Source organism: Montipora foliosa, chromosome 1 (assembly GCF_036669935.1).
Source record: "Montipora foliosa isolate CH-2021 chromosome 1, ASM3666993v2, whole genome shotgun sequence".
Classification (NCBI taxonomy): domain Eukaryota; kingdom Metazoa; phylum Cnidaria; class Anthozoa; order Scleractinia; family Acroporidae; genus Montipora; species Montipora foliosa.
The window spans coordinates 8,192,882-8,212,881 of NC_090869.1; the positions used below are offsets into that span (position 1 = coordinate 8,192,882).

A 20,000-nucleotide genomic window follows, 5' to 3' on the forward strand; every position below is an offset into this window, starting at 1 on the left:
CATTTATTTTCTTCAATCTTTCTGGGTTCAGTACTTTGCTAGTAACCACATGTCTTCTCAGGCTATTTACCCAAGGCTTCTACCATGGCACTTAACTACAATGATAGACAATACCAAAACAATATCGTGCACTGTTAGAGCTACATATTACGCAAGGACAGATCTGTTTCGTCGTACGAACGTGTGAGAACCTGTGAGCCAAAGGGCCTCTGCTGGTATGACTTCTGGGTGACCGCTTACATGGTCTTAATGACCCCCCAACTTGAAAAAATTGTCTGGAACGGTTCACGTACCACAGGCAACCCAGTGTACCCTCACGGAGGGTCTAGTATCCAGATAAAACACTCCTCGTTAGTATTCTGGATATAGAGAATACTAATAAGGCATAGCTTGTTTTTCTTGTTTGCTAATATTGAAGACCAGAACAAACAATAAAAATGCTGTGTGCTAAAACACGTGACAAGAAAGAGAGCTAATTGGTTGCTGCCTATCAATTTTTTGTTGTCTTGTGTGTCAGATTGCTTTGCGGCTCTTAGAGAAGGAAGTACTAGGCCGAGAGGACATGATTGAACTCCTTGGCCCCAGGCCTTTCAAAGAAAAGTCCACATATGAGGAGTTTGTCGAGGGAACTGGTGGTGACACAGAGGATACAAGTCTTCCCAAGGGATTACAGGGACTACAGGAGAAGCTAGATGAAGATGAGGCCCCGCACACTACTATACCTGCATAGTTAAATAGTTAAGGTTTAGATTCATGGGCACTCCATTGACAAGAGATAGAGATGCATCCAACCCCTGCATTACTACTTACCCACCGTTACTGTTAATCTCACTCCTTGTTTTCCAGTTACAGTGCGTGTTGTAAGTAGTCATTATTGTTGCCAGAGGCACCTGACCCCTTTTAGCCCTGTTAGGATGGGCACAATGACTAGGAACGGTTGACCATTAGGTGATCCTCTTGTTGGACCCCCAGCACATAAAGAAGCCAGGTGGGGACGAAAATGGTTGAGTGCTATAAAAAAGACGTGTTTCATTAAATCCTTGGTTGTTAATAAAGTTTTTATAGTGCCTTGGCAAAGATAACAAAAATTCGAAAGTAATTGAAATCGTTAGGGAGGGTTCAATAGTTATGGACAGCCTTCATGCCCCAGTTCAAAGGAGGAAGAAGTTCATCCAGTGGGTAAGTCCATATCCAGTGTATGAAATTTGCATGGATAAAAACTGCCAGAAAGTGTCTTATCCACTGGACAAAGTTATTCGGCCTTAAAACAACTTGCACCAGGTGGTAAGAAAAGCTTTTGTTCCTCCCCTACCCCTCCCCCCCCCCCCCAAAAAAAGCTCATTTTACAAAGTAAGCCACTTGCAATCGTCCATTGACTTATTGAATTACTGGTAAGGGTAACAAAGGAAATTAAAGTGAGAAACGAGAAAAACACTACACTGACACCTTACAGGTTCCTGAAAGGCGATGGCTTCTTGTGAAATACAATAGAGTATAGTATCTGAAAGAGAGGTTTTCTATTTGTAATGTATACAATTTAAGGACGGTGCCTACTATTGTTATTGAGCATACATGTACGTTCTGCGCATTTCTTACGTTAACATAAAAAATAAAAAAGACATCATGCTTACATAGTAGAAATAGATAAGTATATAACTAAACACACGTAACAGCTATTACAGAAATACATTTATCTGGTATTGAGCATTTTCACTCACGTGACCAGCAGCCATATTGGATTACCAAAACAAAAGAAAGTATTTGCATAAAAATAGAGTTCGATTCCCGGAGAATTAGTTTGGTACACCATCATGGCCGACATTTCTTTGTTTTGGAACACCAACATGGCCGCTGTGACGTCATGTGAAAACGCTCTATATGGAATACAATGACTTCACTTTAAACATTACACTAATAATGAAAAACAATGCTGACATTACTTATCGGAAAAAAACACTAATTAATTTTTCCCACTTTTTGATCGTTTAATTTGTTTTTTTTTTTTCCTGGCAATATGGAGTTCGATGTTAAAAATACGCCCTGTCCTGGCAATAAAACCCTGAAGAGAAGGTAAACCATTCTAGCATTTTTGAGAGGAAATACAAAACTTACCCAAAAGCAAAATATGATTAAACAAGAAAAATCATCTGCAACATCAAACTTACCAAGAATTACATCTTCTTCTTTAATGTTTTCAACAAAGATGTTATAATCACTTAGCCAGGACAAGACATGTTTCCAAAATTTAGATGATACTTTACAGGAAAAGAGTAAATGCTCCAAGGATTCAACTTCTGTTTGGCAGAAAGCACAGGTAGGCGAACGTGCGATGCCGAAACGAACAGTTTCTCGTTTGTGAAGACAATACGGTTTTAATTTTAAACTGAAATTGTCTAAACTTAGATTCTAATGTCGTACGAAAAGCTAGTGAATAAACCCCTTTCCAAGCAAAGTCTGTGTTCGGATACTTTACAGCTAACCTTACTTTAGCAGTAGGGTTGCTTGTTTTTCTCCAGGGAAAGTCGGTAGATTTGTTTTGGGGAACATCAGAAATTGCGACCAAATTATTACTTATCAGAATAGCTGGTGAATCCGGAAGTGGATCAATTACCGGTGCAGTAGTTGCCCTTTTAATTGTCAAGCGCCAGCTGGCAGGCATAGAGTTAATACACATAATGAAGAAACCCTGCTCAGGGTTGAGAACTTTTCCTGGACATACTCGGATTTCCTATGGCTGGTGCTTATTCACACAGGGTTACTTTTGTGCGGTTGAAAACTATGCAGAGAAAGCAGAATTTAGCAAGTGATCTTGGTATCCAAAAAGAAAATTGGGGGTAACCACACATTTTTCAGAGAGATAGTTAAGCTTCAATTTGGAAAAGAACGCCATACATTGCTTTGTATTTGAAAGCTTTTCACAAATATCGTTGATTAATGATCTTCGAAAAATGCATGGTTACCCCCAAATTTCTTTTTGGATTCAATAACACTTGTCAAGGTCTACTTTTCCCGCATATTCAATAAACCGCGCAAAAATACCTTTGAATTAGTTGGCACCATCCTTTAGAGACAGATCTGTATCACCTTTACAAACTCGAGGCGAAGCGGAGAGTGTGTCATTGTGACACAGATCTGACAAGAATATTGTATATAAAGTATTAAACCTCGGCGTTAAAAGTACACTGGGTATTTTTGGTGATTCAAGACATTTGAACGGGGAAAATTGAAAGAAACGTTTATGTAAATAAAGCGAAATCTGTATTTGGTATACAGATATTGATTAAAAAAATTCTTTTGTTTTCCCATCATGAATTATTATTAAGTTTTATGTAGCTTGAAGCACTTTACATGTTCTACTTCAGCATTGGGCCTTTTCTTAAGCCAATCACTCTGTACGCAAGCAATAACTTTTGCGAGGTCATTAGCAATGGTCATATTGCCCTTTGCTTCTAGTAGAAAGCATCTTGCTAGCTACACTCTTGAAAAAAGTAAAGTGGAGCAGAAATGCCCCTTCCCGGTTGTCGACCTAACCCTAACCCTAACCCTAACCCGCGCCCTGCTAAAGGTAACATACATACATGCATGAATAAACTTTAGTTTCATATCAAATTTTAGAATAACTACAAGAGCTAATATCTTCGAGCCATTACATTTACAGCTAAAATACATAGCATATAGAGATACATACTAAATACATAATATTTAGAGAGTATTAATTAAAAAGAAAAGCCGCTGTGCAAAATGCGGCCCTGGATTGTCTTTTGAAACCAGTAAACTCTGTTATACGGATAAAATCCGGTACTGAGTTCATTCCGCAACTTAGTAGGCTCGATTACCGGCCGCTGTTTCGGAAAATGAGCCATCGCTCACTCCCGAAATCACGGCTGGACACGCGTGGTGAGCCATTGTTAATCTCCGCCAATCAGAAACTCGCCTGCCCAAATCGGTCCGGCATAAATTACATTTTTTGGTTGCGACGGTGTTCTTTGACCCGGCCTGTTCGAGCTTTACAATGCTTTCAAATTAGGAAACATCCACGGTTTCGACAACAGGAAGTGTTCGAGAAGCTGGAGAATGGGGATTGTATCGTTTTATACCGCCTGACTTCGGAAATTTCAATTAATTTTCCAGTTGCCGCCAACGTCAAAATACGGCTTTCAAATCCATTGCTATTGCAATTTTTTCTCTGACGTCGCTAATGTAAGAGCAAGTAAAATTCCTCAAGATCGATTGGAATTACTTTTGAGTTTATTGGCGGTAAAACGAGGGGGCCGATGAGGCCGAAGATTTTGTTGATGATTCGCCGATTGAATTCAAACTCTCATTGATCATTTAACCACAAACTCAAGCTCGTATCATCTGGAATCTTAGCGCAAACGGTTTGCGCATTGTTATGTAATTACCGTTTTGTTAAAACCAATGTTTTGGGATGTCAAATTATATACGAATTAACGTCACAGACACAATCTATCGCTCACGCGTCCAGCCGTCTCTTCTCGGGAAGGATACCCCAAGTAGTAGTAGTAGTAGTAGTAGTAGTAGTAGTAGTTCTTTATTTAAACTCGAGTGAGCGGTGGAAATCGAGCCTACAACTTAGCTGATACGTAAGAAAAAAAAAGAACTAGGACCATACCTGGTTAGTCTACGTTTATTGGTGGACAGAATGTAATTTCCGCGAAGATCTTGCCTAAGAAGAGGACGGGAGAAAAAACGTATTTTTCATAGAAGCAGGAAAACGCTCAAAAATAAATCGACTTTTATACGGTAATAAGAGGAAGGTTTTGAATGCGCGTGTTGCCTATAGATATAGATGTAAAGTTTGACTTTAGTGGTAAGGGGACAGGTAATTTGCTATCATAAATCTCAGTATCTCTTATTTACATCATACCGTTGCTTTGACATAATATTACATTACGAAAGGCCAGTTTTTTGTTACGAGGATAACTTTGTCGCGAATAGACCGTATTCATAAATGGAGGCTAAGTAATTATTCTTTTGTCTTTATGCTAATCATCCTAACTAGCCTCGTAAACACGAGCAAAATTCAAAAGAATTTTTGTTCTAAAGTGAAACTAGTTAGGATGATAAGCACAAAGACAAAAGAGCAATTTCTTGACCGCCATTTATGAATACGGTCTATTTTCCATGATAAAAATTTGTTCAGAAATCAAAAGTCTACTTTAACAGCACACACTAGGGCCACTCCCTAATATCTGGCTAGAAATCTCTTTCTTACTACTTTTTCCTCAGGCCGCGCTTCAGCCATTTGATGAGGGCCAGTCTCGTGCGTCTCAAATTGCCTCCTTCAAGCCCAAAAAGAATTCTGGGTATTTCTGCTATTCCATGACAAACAAAGACCCCCGATTCTTATTTCTCAGATTTTTTTATAAGTGTGGGGCCACCCAGTCCTACCAGCGAAATACACCCTCAATTGAAATTTTAGCTTTCAAAACTTCCCCAAATTGTATAGATAGGTCCTCGAATTCGTCCACAGAAAGGCCAGAGAGACAACGTCACTCGTGAACCGCCATGTTGAGAAGAAATCTGCCTGAAACCATCTCTCATCCCTGTTTCGAGAAGACCAGAAAGGCGCCGTTCTTACGTTACGAGTGCGTTCATGCCTGTACAATCAACTGAAACGTCAATTCCCTGTAAAAGCCAGCATATTTTCTTGCTATGGTACGCATCGGAGAGGCAAAACATTTAGGCATGCGCTGACGGAATGTTTGAACAAGAGAGAAAAACGCAGTACTTCCACACATGGTGCTGGAGCGTCGTACCAAACGAGTCATCCCGCGATTTCGGCCCGTGCGATCGCCTTTGGGCGCAGTTGGCTCTTCGCTGCTTTCTGCTACCGACCTCGCCTCCTGGTAGCTCTCAATCTCACAGAGGTACTAGCGGTGAATCTTTTGATAAAGCATTGTATAACGGATATTTCGGCGGGTCCACAGTAAGCAGTGTTGAAGGAAACGGTGCTATCCTGTCAATCATTTGCCCTTTCACCGGAAACAGTACATTTCGGTTGTGCGTGTCGATCTACCCCCGTCGAAAGGAAGCGATTAAAGTCTTTATTCGCGAAGTTAACTCAAATAAATACATTATCAATACGGTTTTGCCGTCTTCTTACACTTGATTCGAAAATACCAGCCTGAATTCGTCTTAGATTAGTTAGAAAAAGCACAAATAAAAGCCAAAGCACAACAGCTTACGTTCGAATTCTGCTCGCCGGCAACCCAAGTTTGTTGACAAAAAAATTGCCACAAAATGTTTTAAATGGTTTTCTGGCTCTCTATTAATAGCGCTCACGTGCATTTTAAATGGAGTATCGGGAAAGAAAAATTGTCAAGCTGATATTTGTTTTGTATAAACATACCTTTTCAAGTAGCGAAAATTTGTATAAGCACTACAAAACTTTTACTAACCATTGCCCGAAGGAACACCTTTGAGAAGCTGCAAGAAGCCGCTGATGAATTTTGCACTAAAACCTCGGCCCCTAACACCGGAAAGCCAGACTTCAGCGGAAGGCTCACTAAAGAAGAGTTTCTAGCATGCGAAACAATGCTCAGATGCTTATGAGCACCCTCATGCCCATGTTTGTAAAAAAGCACCATGAAGTATTTCTTGCGGCTGGTTTAGGCATTGTTTCATCTTTCAACATCGGGCAAAACCAAATCAACTCCATTCTCAGAGGGCACTGGGGAAAGAGGCTAGAAGAAAAAACTTGCATTAATCCAATTCTTCCAAGGTAATCTTTACAGAATAAGATTGTTGAAGGAACACTTTTGAGTGCCAACCTTAAGCCTTTTAATTTAAAGACTATTAATATTGTTTGCGCTTGTTTTAACAAGCGCAAACAATATTAATAGTCTTTAAATTCACAAAATGTCAAACAGCACATTTTATTCTCATATTCAATTAGCTTAGGCCGCACTCAAGTGTATTAAGGCTTGACCAGCCTAATTATTATGCATATTTTTATTTGAAGGGAAGGCATTTGTCCCGGACCTATGAAACTTGGCAGGCAGTTAGTTATCGGTATTGTTATAACTTTTCCAAAATATCCCGTACCACATTCTTGTCACGTGACCCGAAATCAACTTATAACAGTTATATTTTTTACTCAAAAATGGGGAACATTCAGCTACATTATATCAATCTTGTTTCTTGATTATTCGATGACCCCTTCTAAGGGCTTTGTCATGCCGCCTTTTAATCATGTCCACATGTTAAGAGCAATGAACAATTGAGGAAAATAGGTCACGTGACATGATAAACATCCAAATATCTTAAAAGGTAAATACGGAGTACCACATTAAAAGGCGGCATTCGATACGCACAGTTGTACTAAACGTGTTAATGCCAAACGTTTTCAAAATTTTGAAATAAAAATGTTCCCCATTTTTGAATAAAGGATATAAACGTTATAAGTTGTTTTAGGGTCACGTGACCAAAATGCGATGCAAAATATTTTGGCGAATCAATAACAGCACCGATAAAAAACTTTCTGCTAAGTTTCATAGACATTGGACAAACGCTTTACTTCAAATAAAAATATGCATAATAATTAGATTGGTCAAGCCTTAATACACTTGAGGCAATATTCCTTAAAACTATGCAGAACTATTTACCATAAAATGTGGAACATTTCCTGCCTATCTAAATATGCCGCAAAAGGGCTCCAAAAAGCAACCAGTTAAGTTTTTAGCTAAAGATACACAATACCTAAAAAATAAATTATTTGATCTGATCAAGACATTGAATGACCAAGCAAATAAATAAATGGCAGCAATGTATGTTAGGTTCACAAAAAGGGAAAAAAATATTCCTCAACTGATGTTTCAATATGCATATTTTAAATTAATTTTCTATCAACAACTCAAGAGACTGACTTTTCACTGGCATTGATTTACATTTCCATGATAAGTTTTAAAGTGAATCTGGCAACCACAGTGCCCTATGAAATTGGAAATAACTTAAACAAACTCTTTAAAGTAACATTTTACAAGGGACACCATTGTTAATGCCGTGCGAAGAACAAAGAATAAATTGAAAAAAGAGTTGGTCTGGAGTTTATCCACAATGGACAGTTAGTGGCTGCATTCACCAATGTAGAGAACAAACACATCAAGTTTCTTCTCAAGCAACCAGGTGTTCAAGGAGCTATTCAATTTCCAAAGAACTATGGTAGTGTACAACAGTACCAGGGTGAATTTGGGTACGTGGCCTGAAACTGAAACTTGTGGAGCCAAACAACTTGTTGAGCTTAAACTGGGTAGATAATTATGTCTACAAATATTGTCTATTCAACCAACAGTTTCTCCTAATTTTGTGTACCATTCACTTGTTGGTTCCTTAATTGAAAAAATCGCTAATTCAATTAAGGATTCAAGTCCTTTCAAATCATCAAAGTTACTTTGCGCCACCAGGAACAAACGAAAAAATACAAGCAATGAAGACAAACTGCTCAAAAATACACGACTCCCTTTGAAACAGCAAAACGGGCCGGGGATCCTGAAGTCACTAAAAAGTCCTGCAAAGTCACTAAAACGTCCTGCATGCTACGTGGATGTTTGCAGAACGATCGCAAGTTGTAATCACTGAAAGAAAATTCCACTCCAGATCTGATAGATAATGGTCGTGCAAGACTCGCCAAGCACGTGGAACACCCAACAGGATTGTTTGTTGTTTGGCACAGCAGATGAACGAAAAATTGTTCCCCTCACTATTAAGTTCCAACCCGATAAGACCAATCTTGCCCAAATACAACAACAATTTGGGCAGCAGGCAAGCTCATCACAAGCCATCGAAGTTGGCATAAAGCAGCATAGCGCTTCACCTGAAGTTCGATCATGATGGACACAAACAAGAGCTGAAAAAACTTCATATGGTCAGACGGCCAAATGCGATTGACCCAACACTCATTAGAGCGGCTCAGTTATCGGACATCAAAGTGCTGAACAAACCAAGGGATTTCGTCGTATAACTGTTCACTCAGCAATGTCTTCTTCCTCCAGAGAATAAAGTTCAAAGGCGATCCTGGTTTTTAATCACATGCTAGACCAATTCATAAACTGGATAAAGTGGATTAGCAAATTGATTGCCAGAACAATGCGTCATTTCTGTCCCGCTGAGTTCAAAGAAGCGACGGTCAAGAGAGTCACAAGAGAAGGCTGAGCGAATGTCCACCGATCTAACCAATCCGAATGTAAACAATTGGCGTGACGTCGAATAGCACAAGGATAGCACAGTTTTTCCCGCTCGCTGAATTCTGATTGGTCAGTTTAAATTTCAGTAGCTCTCGCCGTATGCAAGGCTAGGTGCCCTGATCGAAACGTTATCGGATGCCAAATCTCGGCTCATTGGGTCTTAGTGTCAAAGAGAAACAGCCCCTTTTATCTGACGTTCTCAAGCACTCCATGCCAGCCTGCCTACGTGCACCTTTTACTCTACTGTTGCATTATGGGTAATCCTTTCCCGTTGTCGAAAGGAACCCCCTGCAAATTATAGTAAGGTCTCGGAATTCAATCCAAACTTAGCACAACACAAGGCAAATGGGCCCTGACTCCCATTTGTGTGCTTTTTTTCCCAAGGCTATCAACAGCCCCTTGGAAAGTTTACCATAACTTGACTCCGTCTGGCTCAAGAGGACTGCAATTCAAGCATTGCTGACCTCGTAACACCCCTTAGTTCTTCAAGGGGTAAACGTGACCTGTGTATGGCGCGGCAAATAGGACAAATCGAAGTACTTGGCCTTTAAAGTGAGGAGGTACAGCTTTAAAGTGAGAACGTACACCTTTAAAGTGAGGAGGTACAGCTTTAAAGTGAGGACGTACACCTTTAAAGTGAGGAGGTACAGCTTTAAAGTGAGGACGTACACCTTTGAAGTGATGACGTACACCTTTGAAGTGAAGACGTACACCTTTGAAGTGAAGACCCACACTGCGTTTTAAGTCCAACGAAATAGTATTTACAATGACGCGGAACATGCTCAAGTCACCAGTGTTGCTTTAAAATTGATGTGGTACACCTTTAAAGTGACGAGGTACACCTTTAAAGCGAGCATGGGCCTGCGGTTCAGAAAACAGCGGCCTCCCTCAAGCCGCATGTCTTTGCTTGTGGGCGTTCTTTGTCGTGTATCGAACCGAACATGGCGGGAACACCGGTTTGTCGAAATGCAAGAGAAACACTGCGAGAATGTGCGGAGAATATTCTCAACTGCATTTCTCATATGGAAGCGGGTGTGTAAAATTATGTTAACGTGAAGTAAGGTATTTGTTTTCAAAGTATTACAGCAAAGGTGGATCGGTTGTGATCCGAACGCTTTGTCGACGTTAATGTTGGAATGCTTGTTGACCAGTTTAATAAAAGGGAATTCACTGTTCCTGACCTGGTTGACCAAGCTAGGGAGTGTCCTTTACTATTTTAAGATGGTATAAAGTATCTTTTCTTACTTATCCAGATTCGCAGCTGGCAACGAATACAAACAGTGCTACACAAGCGGCACTTGCGACACCCACTGCAGGTGAATGTTGACTACGTATATACTTGATCATCAAAAAAGGCAACCAAACAAATAAAGGGCATTGTTTCAAGAAAATTGTCTTTATTGAATGTAATATGTTTACACTAAGCACCGTATTTTTCCTGCTATTTTAGGTCAACAGCAGCAGATGCCCCTCAACTCTCGTAACACAGGTAAATTAAAAAACCTATTACAGGTAACGAAGCCTACTTATGGTATACTTTTCATTATATGAAAACAAAAGGAACCATAAGCTTAAGTCCTGTTATCTTGGCCGAAATACCTTATTTTGAATTAATATTGATATTTTAGGTCAACAGCAAAGGACTGCAGTAAGCACACCTGCTGCAGGTAAACATGATTAAATCAGAGTAAAAGTGCAAGAACAATAGCCATGTAATGTATTGTTATTAACCCAAAAAAAAATAGTTGACCACTCCACCAAATGGGGCTGTCCATGGCCAACATAAAGAATGCTGATGCAAATTTGTAAATGAGCCAATCGAATAACTCCTGCTGGCAAGAAAGCAAATTACAAGGGTTGCTACGAGCAGCTGAACTTGAGACTACCAAGTTAAAGTTGTCTAAACAGAACTTAATCCACAACCTCCTGATTTCTAGTCCAGCTCTCTTTAAACCACTGTCACTCACTAATGCTATTGTGTGATGGCTATGTTCTGTTGACATTTATTTGTGGTTAAAAATTTTTCAAAGCACTTTGATTCCCCCACCCTCTCACTGTTTTTAAGGCAACTTTACAAATTTGCTGCCTTTAGTCCACTCTAAAATGTAAAACCTAACATCTGTTGCCTAGTTGAGCTTATTACTGAGATTTTCTATCACATTTTTATTGCAGAAAATGCCAGAGCCGAGCTAGGGAGGCTATTTAATTTCACACCTGCAGGAATTCCACGAAAAAGGAAATTGCCTACAGGAATTAAACTACCCAATACATGGACTCATACATTTATATGCTTAGGGAGAATGAGGGATAATGAAGTCCCAAGTAATGGCTACAAAACCCAGTTGTCAAATGCATCACTTGGAGAAAAGAAGATAACATTTGAGAAGAAATCCTCGTGCAACTACTTTCATGAAAAGTTGTTAGAGAGCTACCCAAAACTAAAGGAAGGAGGAGGTTATGAGCTGATGCGTACAAAATTTAGATCAACCAGCAAGTTGGAAATCTTGCAACCCAAAGGAAATGCAGGGCATAACGTGTTAGACCGTAAAGAAATGGTGGCATCAGCTAGAATCTATGTCCGACCCCTTCAAAACGATTTGAGCCTTGAGCAAATAGAACATGCATCACTGGTGAGTTCTCCCCTCATTATCACCAGTTCCCTGTATTGCAATATGTTTCTTTTGATACAATGACTAACATTAAGCTTGGAGACCTTGCCACACAAAGGCTTAGAGAAGGACTTGTGCTCCACTTTTACCAGAAGCCTTTCTATGAAGCTGGATCTTACTATAGCAAAGTAACCTTTTCGTAGTAGAGCACTGTACAGTGCACTACACACTATGTCACCGGGTTGTAAGAGTGTTCATGGTGCCATAATAGGCCTGCATTGCATGCTGATCACTAAAATAAACAGGTCTGTTGGAAGTGTGCTTGAGTTTCAAACAAAATGAGCCCCAAAATCGGCAAGAATTATTGACACTGATGAATAATAAAGCAGCTGCTATTTCCAAAATGATGGAATTACCAGGGTGATAGTAAATAACCTCGTCTAGGAGAGTAAATTGTTGACTTTGCAGAAACAATGGTCAACTGCAAGAGTTAGACGATTGTGATCTTTGTGTTGAATTCACACATTTCTTGTCAAACTTTATAGCTTGAAAGAAAGAAAAATCAAACTAACAAAAACAAAAACCCAATGTCATTTTGACACAGACTGATGTATTTTGCGATTTACTTGTGCAGCCAAAAGTACAATAGAACATTTGAGTGTAGCAAAAATCTCCCAAATGTTTTTTGCTGATGGGTAACCTTTTATACGTGCAGTTCATGTCGCAAATTTTGTTGTTGATTGCAAAATGTTTTATTCTCGATCGACGCTTCCTGAAAGCTTCCTTCTGCTCTTCCTAAAAACTGTGTATCAATAGTTGTTTACTTTTGCATCAATATTTGTTTTGTATAAAGCAGGCTAACAAAATCTTTACCATTTTTGAGTGTTAACATATTATTATCGGTCCTATGTTTCTGGCACAAAGTGGTATATTTTGAGGTCTCCCATCCAGATACTAACCTGGCCGGTCAGGGATTAAGTTCCGTTCACGAACTTTTATCTTAAAAAGCTGTCAGACGCTCAGAGAGCACGCTTAACCTTTCGGTGAAAAAGAAGTTGTAACTGAACTTGGAAGTGATCAACATGTCATGTCATGTCTTCAATCTCTCTGGGCTTAGTATTATACTACTAACCACATGCCTTCTCGGGGGGCTATTTACCTAAGACATCTACCATGACACCATGACACCAAAACAATATTGTGCACTATTAGGGACACATATTACGCAAAGACAACCTGAATCCCCTGGAAGACAAAACACAGCTCAGTTGACAATATGGAATAAAGTGCTGTGTTCCTGCACTACCACACATACACAATGCATGCCTTTTTTTTGTAGTTATTACTATTTTGAAAGTTTTTGAGCATTATAAATATACTGTATATATGTAGTGGAAGAGGTTACATGTATGTGCCATTCTGTCATTTTGGCTGCCTCCTCAGGCTTGTTTCCAAAATTCCCTGTAAAGCTTTTTTTAACCTGTGTGAGTGTGGGTGCCTTGGGAAAAGGCATTTTTAATTACTGTTGGAATACTGTTAAGTGAACAGAACAGTCAGGCTAAAATTTGGTCATCTATGGTTGTATTAGTCTTCAGACACTGGCCCATTAGAGATGTGTGTCAAGTGTGGGATCAGGATTCAGCTTTCAACAATGAGGCAGCACATGCAGGATTGTGGTGGTGGATCAGTTGCAAGTACAAGTAGTGTATATGATCCTGACATGTTGGATTTTAGTGGAACAAGTCAAGTAACTACTATTGTGAATGATGACTCAAGTGATGAAGATAAAGACCCTGTACCCATTAAGACAGGTACATCAAAGAGAACAGTTAGGCTACACTGTATATAAAAACTACTTATGTAACACTAAATCTTACAACTGTAGCTACCTTATAAAAAAACAAATCAAGAAAAGAAAGTGTGCTGTATCTGCACTGTGGTTACTTTTGCACAACTCTTTTCACCAGGGAATGTTTGATGTTCAGCTGAAATTTCCTGCAAGACATAACCTATAAATGTCTTTGGATAAAGTAAAAATTATACACAACCATATTTGTGCCTCCCCAGGCAAAAAAAAATCAGTGTGATGACTATGGTTGCAATGGGCTAATTAATTTGTAGAAATTGTCTCCTTTTCGTTTTTTAATGTTTTCGTGAGTGGGGGGACATAAAATATAATTTCCCTCAATAAACAAGAGTAAAAATGTGTTTTTAACTGCAGATGATGTTTAGTCGTAATCATGCGTTAAATATCTTACATCTTAAGGATGCCAGCAAAAGAGTGCAGTCAGTCCCACTGCCCTTGCAGATTTACAAGGAATTTTCCCAGTTAAATCAAGCTCTGCCCTACAGTCAGCTCTAGACATAGGTGGTAGTCTTGAACAAGCAATAGATCTACTTTTGGAAACAGGTCAGTATTAGAAATTCACAACACCTTGTTGTATGGTGAAAGCTTATGAAAATGTTATTCCTGGAAGAGGTTTAAGTTGAACTGCAAATAAGCAGTCTAAGGCTGGCAACTTCTCATCCCCATTGCAATGCTAACACTAGTAACCACCTTTGTATAGCATGTTTGATTTATTTATCCAGAGAACATACACTAACTATATCTTTATAGTCTTAGCTACCCCGATTCGTTGGTAGATCTCTATACTGTCAATTTTAGGCTCAGTGCTTGTAGCATTCAAACTTCATTGATTTTTGTCCCTTGAATGCAGCCTCTTCAGCTGTTGCATAACATGCAACATACACATTTCACCTAGATTTAAAAGTAATGATCCTAATTCCTATGCATGCAATCAAATTATAGATGATTGTATAGTGCTGAGTATCACAAATATGAATAGCTTCATTTCCTGTTTGGGTCAATAATGTTTTGTCATACCGTGATCAATTTAAAGGTTCAAATGCTGGTGACAGGGATGGTAGCTCTACTGAAACTGGTAAGCCCAAACCTCAGGTACCTTCAAACTTGCGGAAGTTAATGATAATAGAGGAATAGAGAACTTGGATAATAGACTCACAACAATAACATGACTGTCTTATTTTGTTCCAAGTCAATATAATAAATATTATTCAGATGAGGAAGAAGACATAGTTCACTTATGCCATGAGTTATCTTGAATGGCACATACATTGTGGGTGCTTATTGAAAGGAGGCACTCGTGCCAATCAGGGCCATTATTTGAAAAAACCAACAACAACCAAAATCAAGGGGGAGCATTTATTAGAAGTAGTGTATTTATTGGAAGTGGACCCATTACAGTATACAATGTTCATTCAATACACTTATATATATTTCAATAGTATTGTCCCATTGTCTCTTTCATAGGCATGCCATCTGTTTGCACACAACCACGCACGGCTGTGGAAATTATGCAATCCTACAGATGCCAGACAGAGCAAGGAACAGCATATATTGATGTTAACAGAATGCAGCTGTCTATGCTCCGCCAGATAATGACAATTTACAAGAACCCTCAATTGAACTTGAAGAAACATGTAAATGTTAACTTCCATGGAGAGCAAGGTGCTGACTTGGGAGGCCCCAGTAAAGAATTCTTTCACAGTGCTATTAGTTCCTTGAGTAAAGTTGATCCCGTATTCAATATGCAGTTGTTTGGCGGTCAGGATGGACATCTTATCCCCTTCTATGGAGTAGATGCTGTTTCTTCAGGGTGTTTTCAAGTAGCAGGGAAACTTGTGGCTCATAGTTTGAAGAATGATGGCCCTGGATTTGTAGGCCTATCTCCTGCTGTAGTTAAATACCTTAACACTGGTTCCTTAGAGGAGGCAGCAGTCTTTGTTACAATGGATGATCTAACAGACCTTGAGCTGAAGGGACTTCTGCAAGAAAAGGTTGGATTGGTTACAATAAATGTTGAGTTGTTACAATGCTTAAGCTGGGTTAGTGGTGGTTCCATGCCACTGGATGCAGTCCAACACCTGAGTGACCTTATGAATCTTTACTGTCACACTTGCCATGTAGCAAGTCACTTGTAAAATCATCACACAACTTAAAATATCCCTTGCCTAAATTTCTTGAGATGTGGCCATGTGTGACCTTCCCTTTTCTCATACCAGCCTATTACAATGAATAGGAAAATAATTTGCTTACAATCAATTTCCTTTAGGGCTGCATAAACAAATTACCCATTTCAAAATATATCAAGCCATACGTGTATATAGCCTGACTGTACTTGTATTGTTACTAAGCATAATGAACATTACTTCATAATGTCCTCTAGATCTTACAAAAAAAGAACATCGATGAGGTAGATGGTGAAGCGAAAGGCAAGGTTGAGGAGTTGCTCGTCCGGCACGGCTTAACAGAAGCAGTACCCCTGAGTGATCTTAACAAAGACAAGGCTATGAATGATCTGCTAGTTGCAGAAGTCTTGGTTACAAGAACTGTTGCCCTTGACTCGTTCTTCCACGGGCTTAATTCACTTGGATTAGGTGATTTGCTCCGCAAGCATCCATCCATAACTGAATTTGTTTTTCCCTCTATTGAAGAAGCTTCAGTTGACATGGACATACTGAAAGGCAAGTTACTTCAAGCAAATCCCATCCAAGAAATTGTTGGTGAAGCCCAGGCACAGTCTTGGGAATGGTTTCTTGAATATGTCAACAACAGTAGCTCTGATGTAGGTGAGTGCTGTGCATACACTATTCTATTCCCCAGTGAGGGTAACATTGTTTAATTCTTTTGTTATAGTTGTAGTAAAAGTTTCGAGACTGAATTCTAACCACAGATGCAGACAGATGCTAGATAGTAGAATGTGAACATGAGAAATTGTGAAAACAAGTGGTTGGAAACAAGAACATGGATATCAAATGACCTGATGCACATGGAAGCAATAAAACCTGATCATGTCTGTCTTTGAAATACATGCAGATACATGTACATGTACATCTTCTTGCCATATAAAAGGCAGTTTGCTTAAAAAAATCCCTGGAAGTTTATGCAAGTACAATATGGCATTTGTAAATAGACGAAGAAAAATAGAAATGGCCCACTAGTTATGCCCTTGACATTTTGTGAAAAGTCATTTGTGTGCAGAAATATCAATTGAAGTCAACGTTCACAATATCTCCAAGGATAAGGTTGAAAATACAGTACGTGGAAGCAATTACCCACCCATAATATTTCAGCCCAAAGTCAATGCTACCTTTCCTAATATTTCTCATGTGCTTCATTTTTGGGGTTTGACCTTGCAGATGACAACACTGGATACCCACTGAGTAACTCACTCGTGATGTTCATTACTGGGACAACAGTGCTTGACCCACAGGAGAACTTGGAAGTTACTTTTCAGACAGATACCACAAAGAAACTTCTTGAGGCAGACAGTTGTTTTCGAAAGTTGATACTACCAATCTCACATGGTTGCTATGAGGAGTTCAAGGCAGCTTGCAATCTTTCTTTATTATCAGGAGCTGTAGGATATGGTAGATTCTGAAAAGATTCCTATTGTCATACCTAATTACTTTCCGTTGTATTTTTCTCAAGAGCACTATTCATACCTTAAGGAGAATAATTATGTTGTGTTCAAAGTGAGGAGTTGCACTGAATGTTTACTTCTTGCATTGTTTTTTTAAGTCCAAATTGTTGACAGTTGAAAAAAAAAACTACGACTTCATGTTTTAGATGAACCACTTCACGTTTGAAGTCCACCGAGGAGAGTGGGCATATCTGGAAGTACAGTGTATGGTCCAAGTCTTAATGACTGTATTTTATTGGTGAAAACCATTGTGTTGTAGATATAGATCATGGAGATGAAGTTAAAGTTGATGTCAAGTTAAGTAACAATTTTGTCGTTTTCAGTCCAAGGAGTTATCATTATAGCAGTTTACTCTTTCCCTGTGAATTAAAAGCTTGACTGTTGTAGTCCTCTTCCTATGACTGTTTTCACTACACATTTACTTATCAAAACAGTATTCGGTTAGCTTTAACTATTCAAATTACACGTAACAAACTGTACACACTTTCTCTCTTTACTAACCAATCGGCATTTCTGTGGGTGGATTTACATTTATGACCCGTTATATTGTTTGTCACTCCGAAGGCTGTTATTGGGAGTATTGCATTTACATTCCTTGTACTAAGTCAGTGAGAGCAGAAAGTTGCGTGCCTGAATATATAAATCAATGCCATGACAATCACTGTCACTTAATGGGTCAACCACTAAACTTAGTTGCTGCTGTTGCTCCTCCCTAATATTGACTTGAATGTTTGGAATTTCCACTAGCTGAACATCATCGCAGGTAGAAGATTCACTGGAAATGGGCCCATCCCAGTCAATACCATATCAGGAAAATTCTTCCTGTTGAAATATTAAAGAGACAAAAACTTGTTTAAAAATACTGTTTCCATCACAAACTGCATATCTCAAGTTTATGAAGAGACTGTACTTGTTGTATATATAATAATATGAAATCATTTTTTGTTACATACATGTACTTGCCTCGTCTAGTTGACAAAACATTTCCCTGGCTACTTCCAAACATGAACCACGCAATTGTAGCATCCCACTAACAAACTGCTGGAGAGGAGAAAGGCTTCTTGCAGTTCTCATGCTATGATTGTTCCAACCTCCTTGCCAAATGTCAAGGTGACGATTAATACGGGGTAAAAAAACTGTGTGAAGAGCAAGCAGGTCAACCTCATTCAGTGGGTCAAGAACACCGTGTTCCTCAAGATGATAAAATAGTGTTTGATACAAACACAAGACACCACTATAAACATCCCTCCAGAGTCTCTCTATTCTCTATTCTTTGGTTGTGGGTGCTAGTCCCAGCTATCACACTCCCACGTCCAGTTCCCCTCAAAGGATGTTGCAGCATGTACAAAGCAGCTGCTGTGTTCTCACCACCTTTATCAGTCCGCAATCGAGATGGCAAGCCAAACTCAGTGACTGCTTTCATGAACAACTGTAGCACTGTTTCAGCACGATTGTTATTTGAACAATGAAGAAAGACAACCAAACGAGAGTACCCATCAATCGCACCATGCACTACCATTCGCCACCTATCAAAGGGAATACAGATTAATTTATTTCACATTGTACCCGGGCTTTGATCTGCCATAACAAGACACGAGGGAAGTTTTGCCTTGGACTTGCTTCCCCTAGCACTGTTGGTGTTCAAGTCTATAATATTTTGTATGTGCAGCAAATTTAGAATAGCTTATGAAATTTATTAATGTAAAATACAGGAGATGACAGGTTTTCTACAGTGTATGAGGCTGAGCAAGCGTGGCTAAATGTTTCTTTACATTAATTTTAGTTCACAGGAATCGGAAAATGACCACCTCCTGATACAAACATCAGAGCAGGTTTGGGATAATTTGAAATTATTCCAAGAATCCTATTTTCTCATACTTTCTCTGGTGTTTGCATCAGGGTCTACAAAAAGCATGAAGAGAACAGTTACCTTTGATTAAGGAATGTACAGTGTAAGTATCTTCATTCAACCTGGGTGATGGCTTGTAGAAAAACTGCATTTTTAGTCATATAGGGAAGATATCGTTGATATCACCTATTGTTATTAAGGTACCAACCAGAGCCTCATTGGCTGTCGAAACAATATATTTTTTGTTCCTGTGGTTGGCACATTTGAATAACAAAAGCAATGTTTGTAAACAGATATCTTCCCTATACTGCAAATAAGATACACCTCATTCACCTAATCAGCTTGTGGTTGCCATCCATATGCCATAGCTCTAAAGGCCCGCGGACACTGTATTGTCGCCTCTCAATTGTAGCAAACCATCTTAAGGAAGTACCCAAAGGATCACACCGTTAAACGCTCTCTCTTAATTCATGTTCCCGCACAAAAACACCATGGGTTTTTAGAATTGCAATAATCTGACGATACCCAGCTCGAGGAAATTGTTCTTTAATTTCTGTCACCATACGATCCAGTTCTTCTTCTGAAAGGTCGGAATAGTTATTGCTTGTCAAGCCGTACTCTGCCATTCGACGCTGAATGGTGCGCGCAGTGAATCCCAAAGACAACAGGAATTCTTACTGATCCCTGCTAAGGAAGTATCTAGGCCTCCCTAGGGGTTTTTCTCGATAAACGTACATGTTCGAACCAGATTCAGGATGTAAGTCTTCAGGCATTCCACTGTTTCGAAGGCTGCCAAGAGCATCTTGCAAAATTCTCACGGAATGTGCTGTTA

The 20,000-nt window shown here is 39.3% G+C and overlaps 3 protein-coding genes across 3 annotated transcripts in view; all 3 read left to right on the forward strand.

The window, feature by feature from the left end:
• LOC137970589 (mitochondrial inner membrane m-AAA protease component AFG3L2-like) overlaps positions 1-1,211 on the forward strand; it is a 36,598-nt gene extending 35,387 nt beyond the window's left edge. The window contains exon 18 of the mRNA XM_068817140.1: positions 518-1,211. Coding sequence (XP_068673241.1) covers positions 518-730 — 213 coding nt within the window. The 3' untranslated portion in view covers positions 731-1,211. The remainder of the gene's footprint in view (positions 1-517) is intronic.
• Positions 1,212-10,147: 8,936 nt separating this feature from the next.
• LOC138009074 (uncharacterized) lies at positions 10,148-11,899 on the forward strand. The gene is made up of 5 exons (XM_068856381.1): positions 10,148-10,238; positions 10,460-10,522; positions 10,657-10,695; positions 10,835-10,873; positions 11,379-11,899. The coding sequence occupies exons 1-5, from the start codon at positions 10,148-10,150 to the stop codon at positions 11,897-11,899; spliced, it is 753 nt and encodes a 250-aa protein (XP_068712482.1).
• On the forward strand, positions 11,753-16,343 carry LOC138009083 (uncharacterized). The gene is made up of 7 exons (XM_068856394.1): positions 11,753-11,836; positions 13,411-13,626; positions 14,082-14,225; positions 14,716-14,757; positions 15,147-15,673; positions 16,063-16,241; positions 16,331-16,343. The coding sequence occupies exons 2-7, from the start codon at positions 13,428-13,430 to the stop codon at positions 16,341-16,343; spliced, it is 1,104 nt and encodes a 367-aa protein (XP_068712495.1). The 5' UTR covers positions 11,753-11,836; positions 13,411-13,427.
• The last annotated feature ends 3,657 nt before the right edge of the window (positions 16,344-20,000 follow it).

Coding starts and splice junctions, on each gene's coding strand:
- LOC138009083 (XM_068856394.1), top strand. CDS start 13,428: ATGTGTGTCAAGTGTGGGATCAGGATTCAGCTTTCAACAATGAGGCAG. Junction 13,627..14,081: donor CCCTGTACCCATTAAGACAG/GTACATCAAAGA, acceptor TTACATCTTAAG/GATGCCAGCAAAAGAGTGCA. Junction 15,674..16,062: donor AGGGACTTCTGCAAGAAAAG/GTTGGATTGGTT, acceptor AATGTCCTCTAG/ATCTTACAAAAAAAGAACAT.
- LOC138009074 (XM_068856381.1), top strand. CDS start 10,148: ATGGCGGGAACACCGGTTTGTCGAAATGCAAGAGAAACACTGCGAGAA. Junction 10,239..10,459: donor CATTTCTCATATGGAAGCGG/GTGTGTAAAATT, acceptor TTACTTATCCAG/ATTCGCAGCTGGCAACGAAT. Junction 10,696..10,834: donor CCTCAACTCTCGTAACACAG/GTAAATTAAAAA, acceptor TTGATATTTTAG/GTCAACAGCAAAGGACTGCA.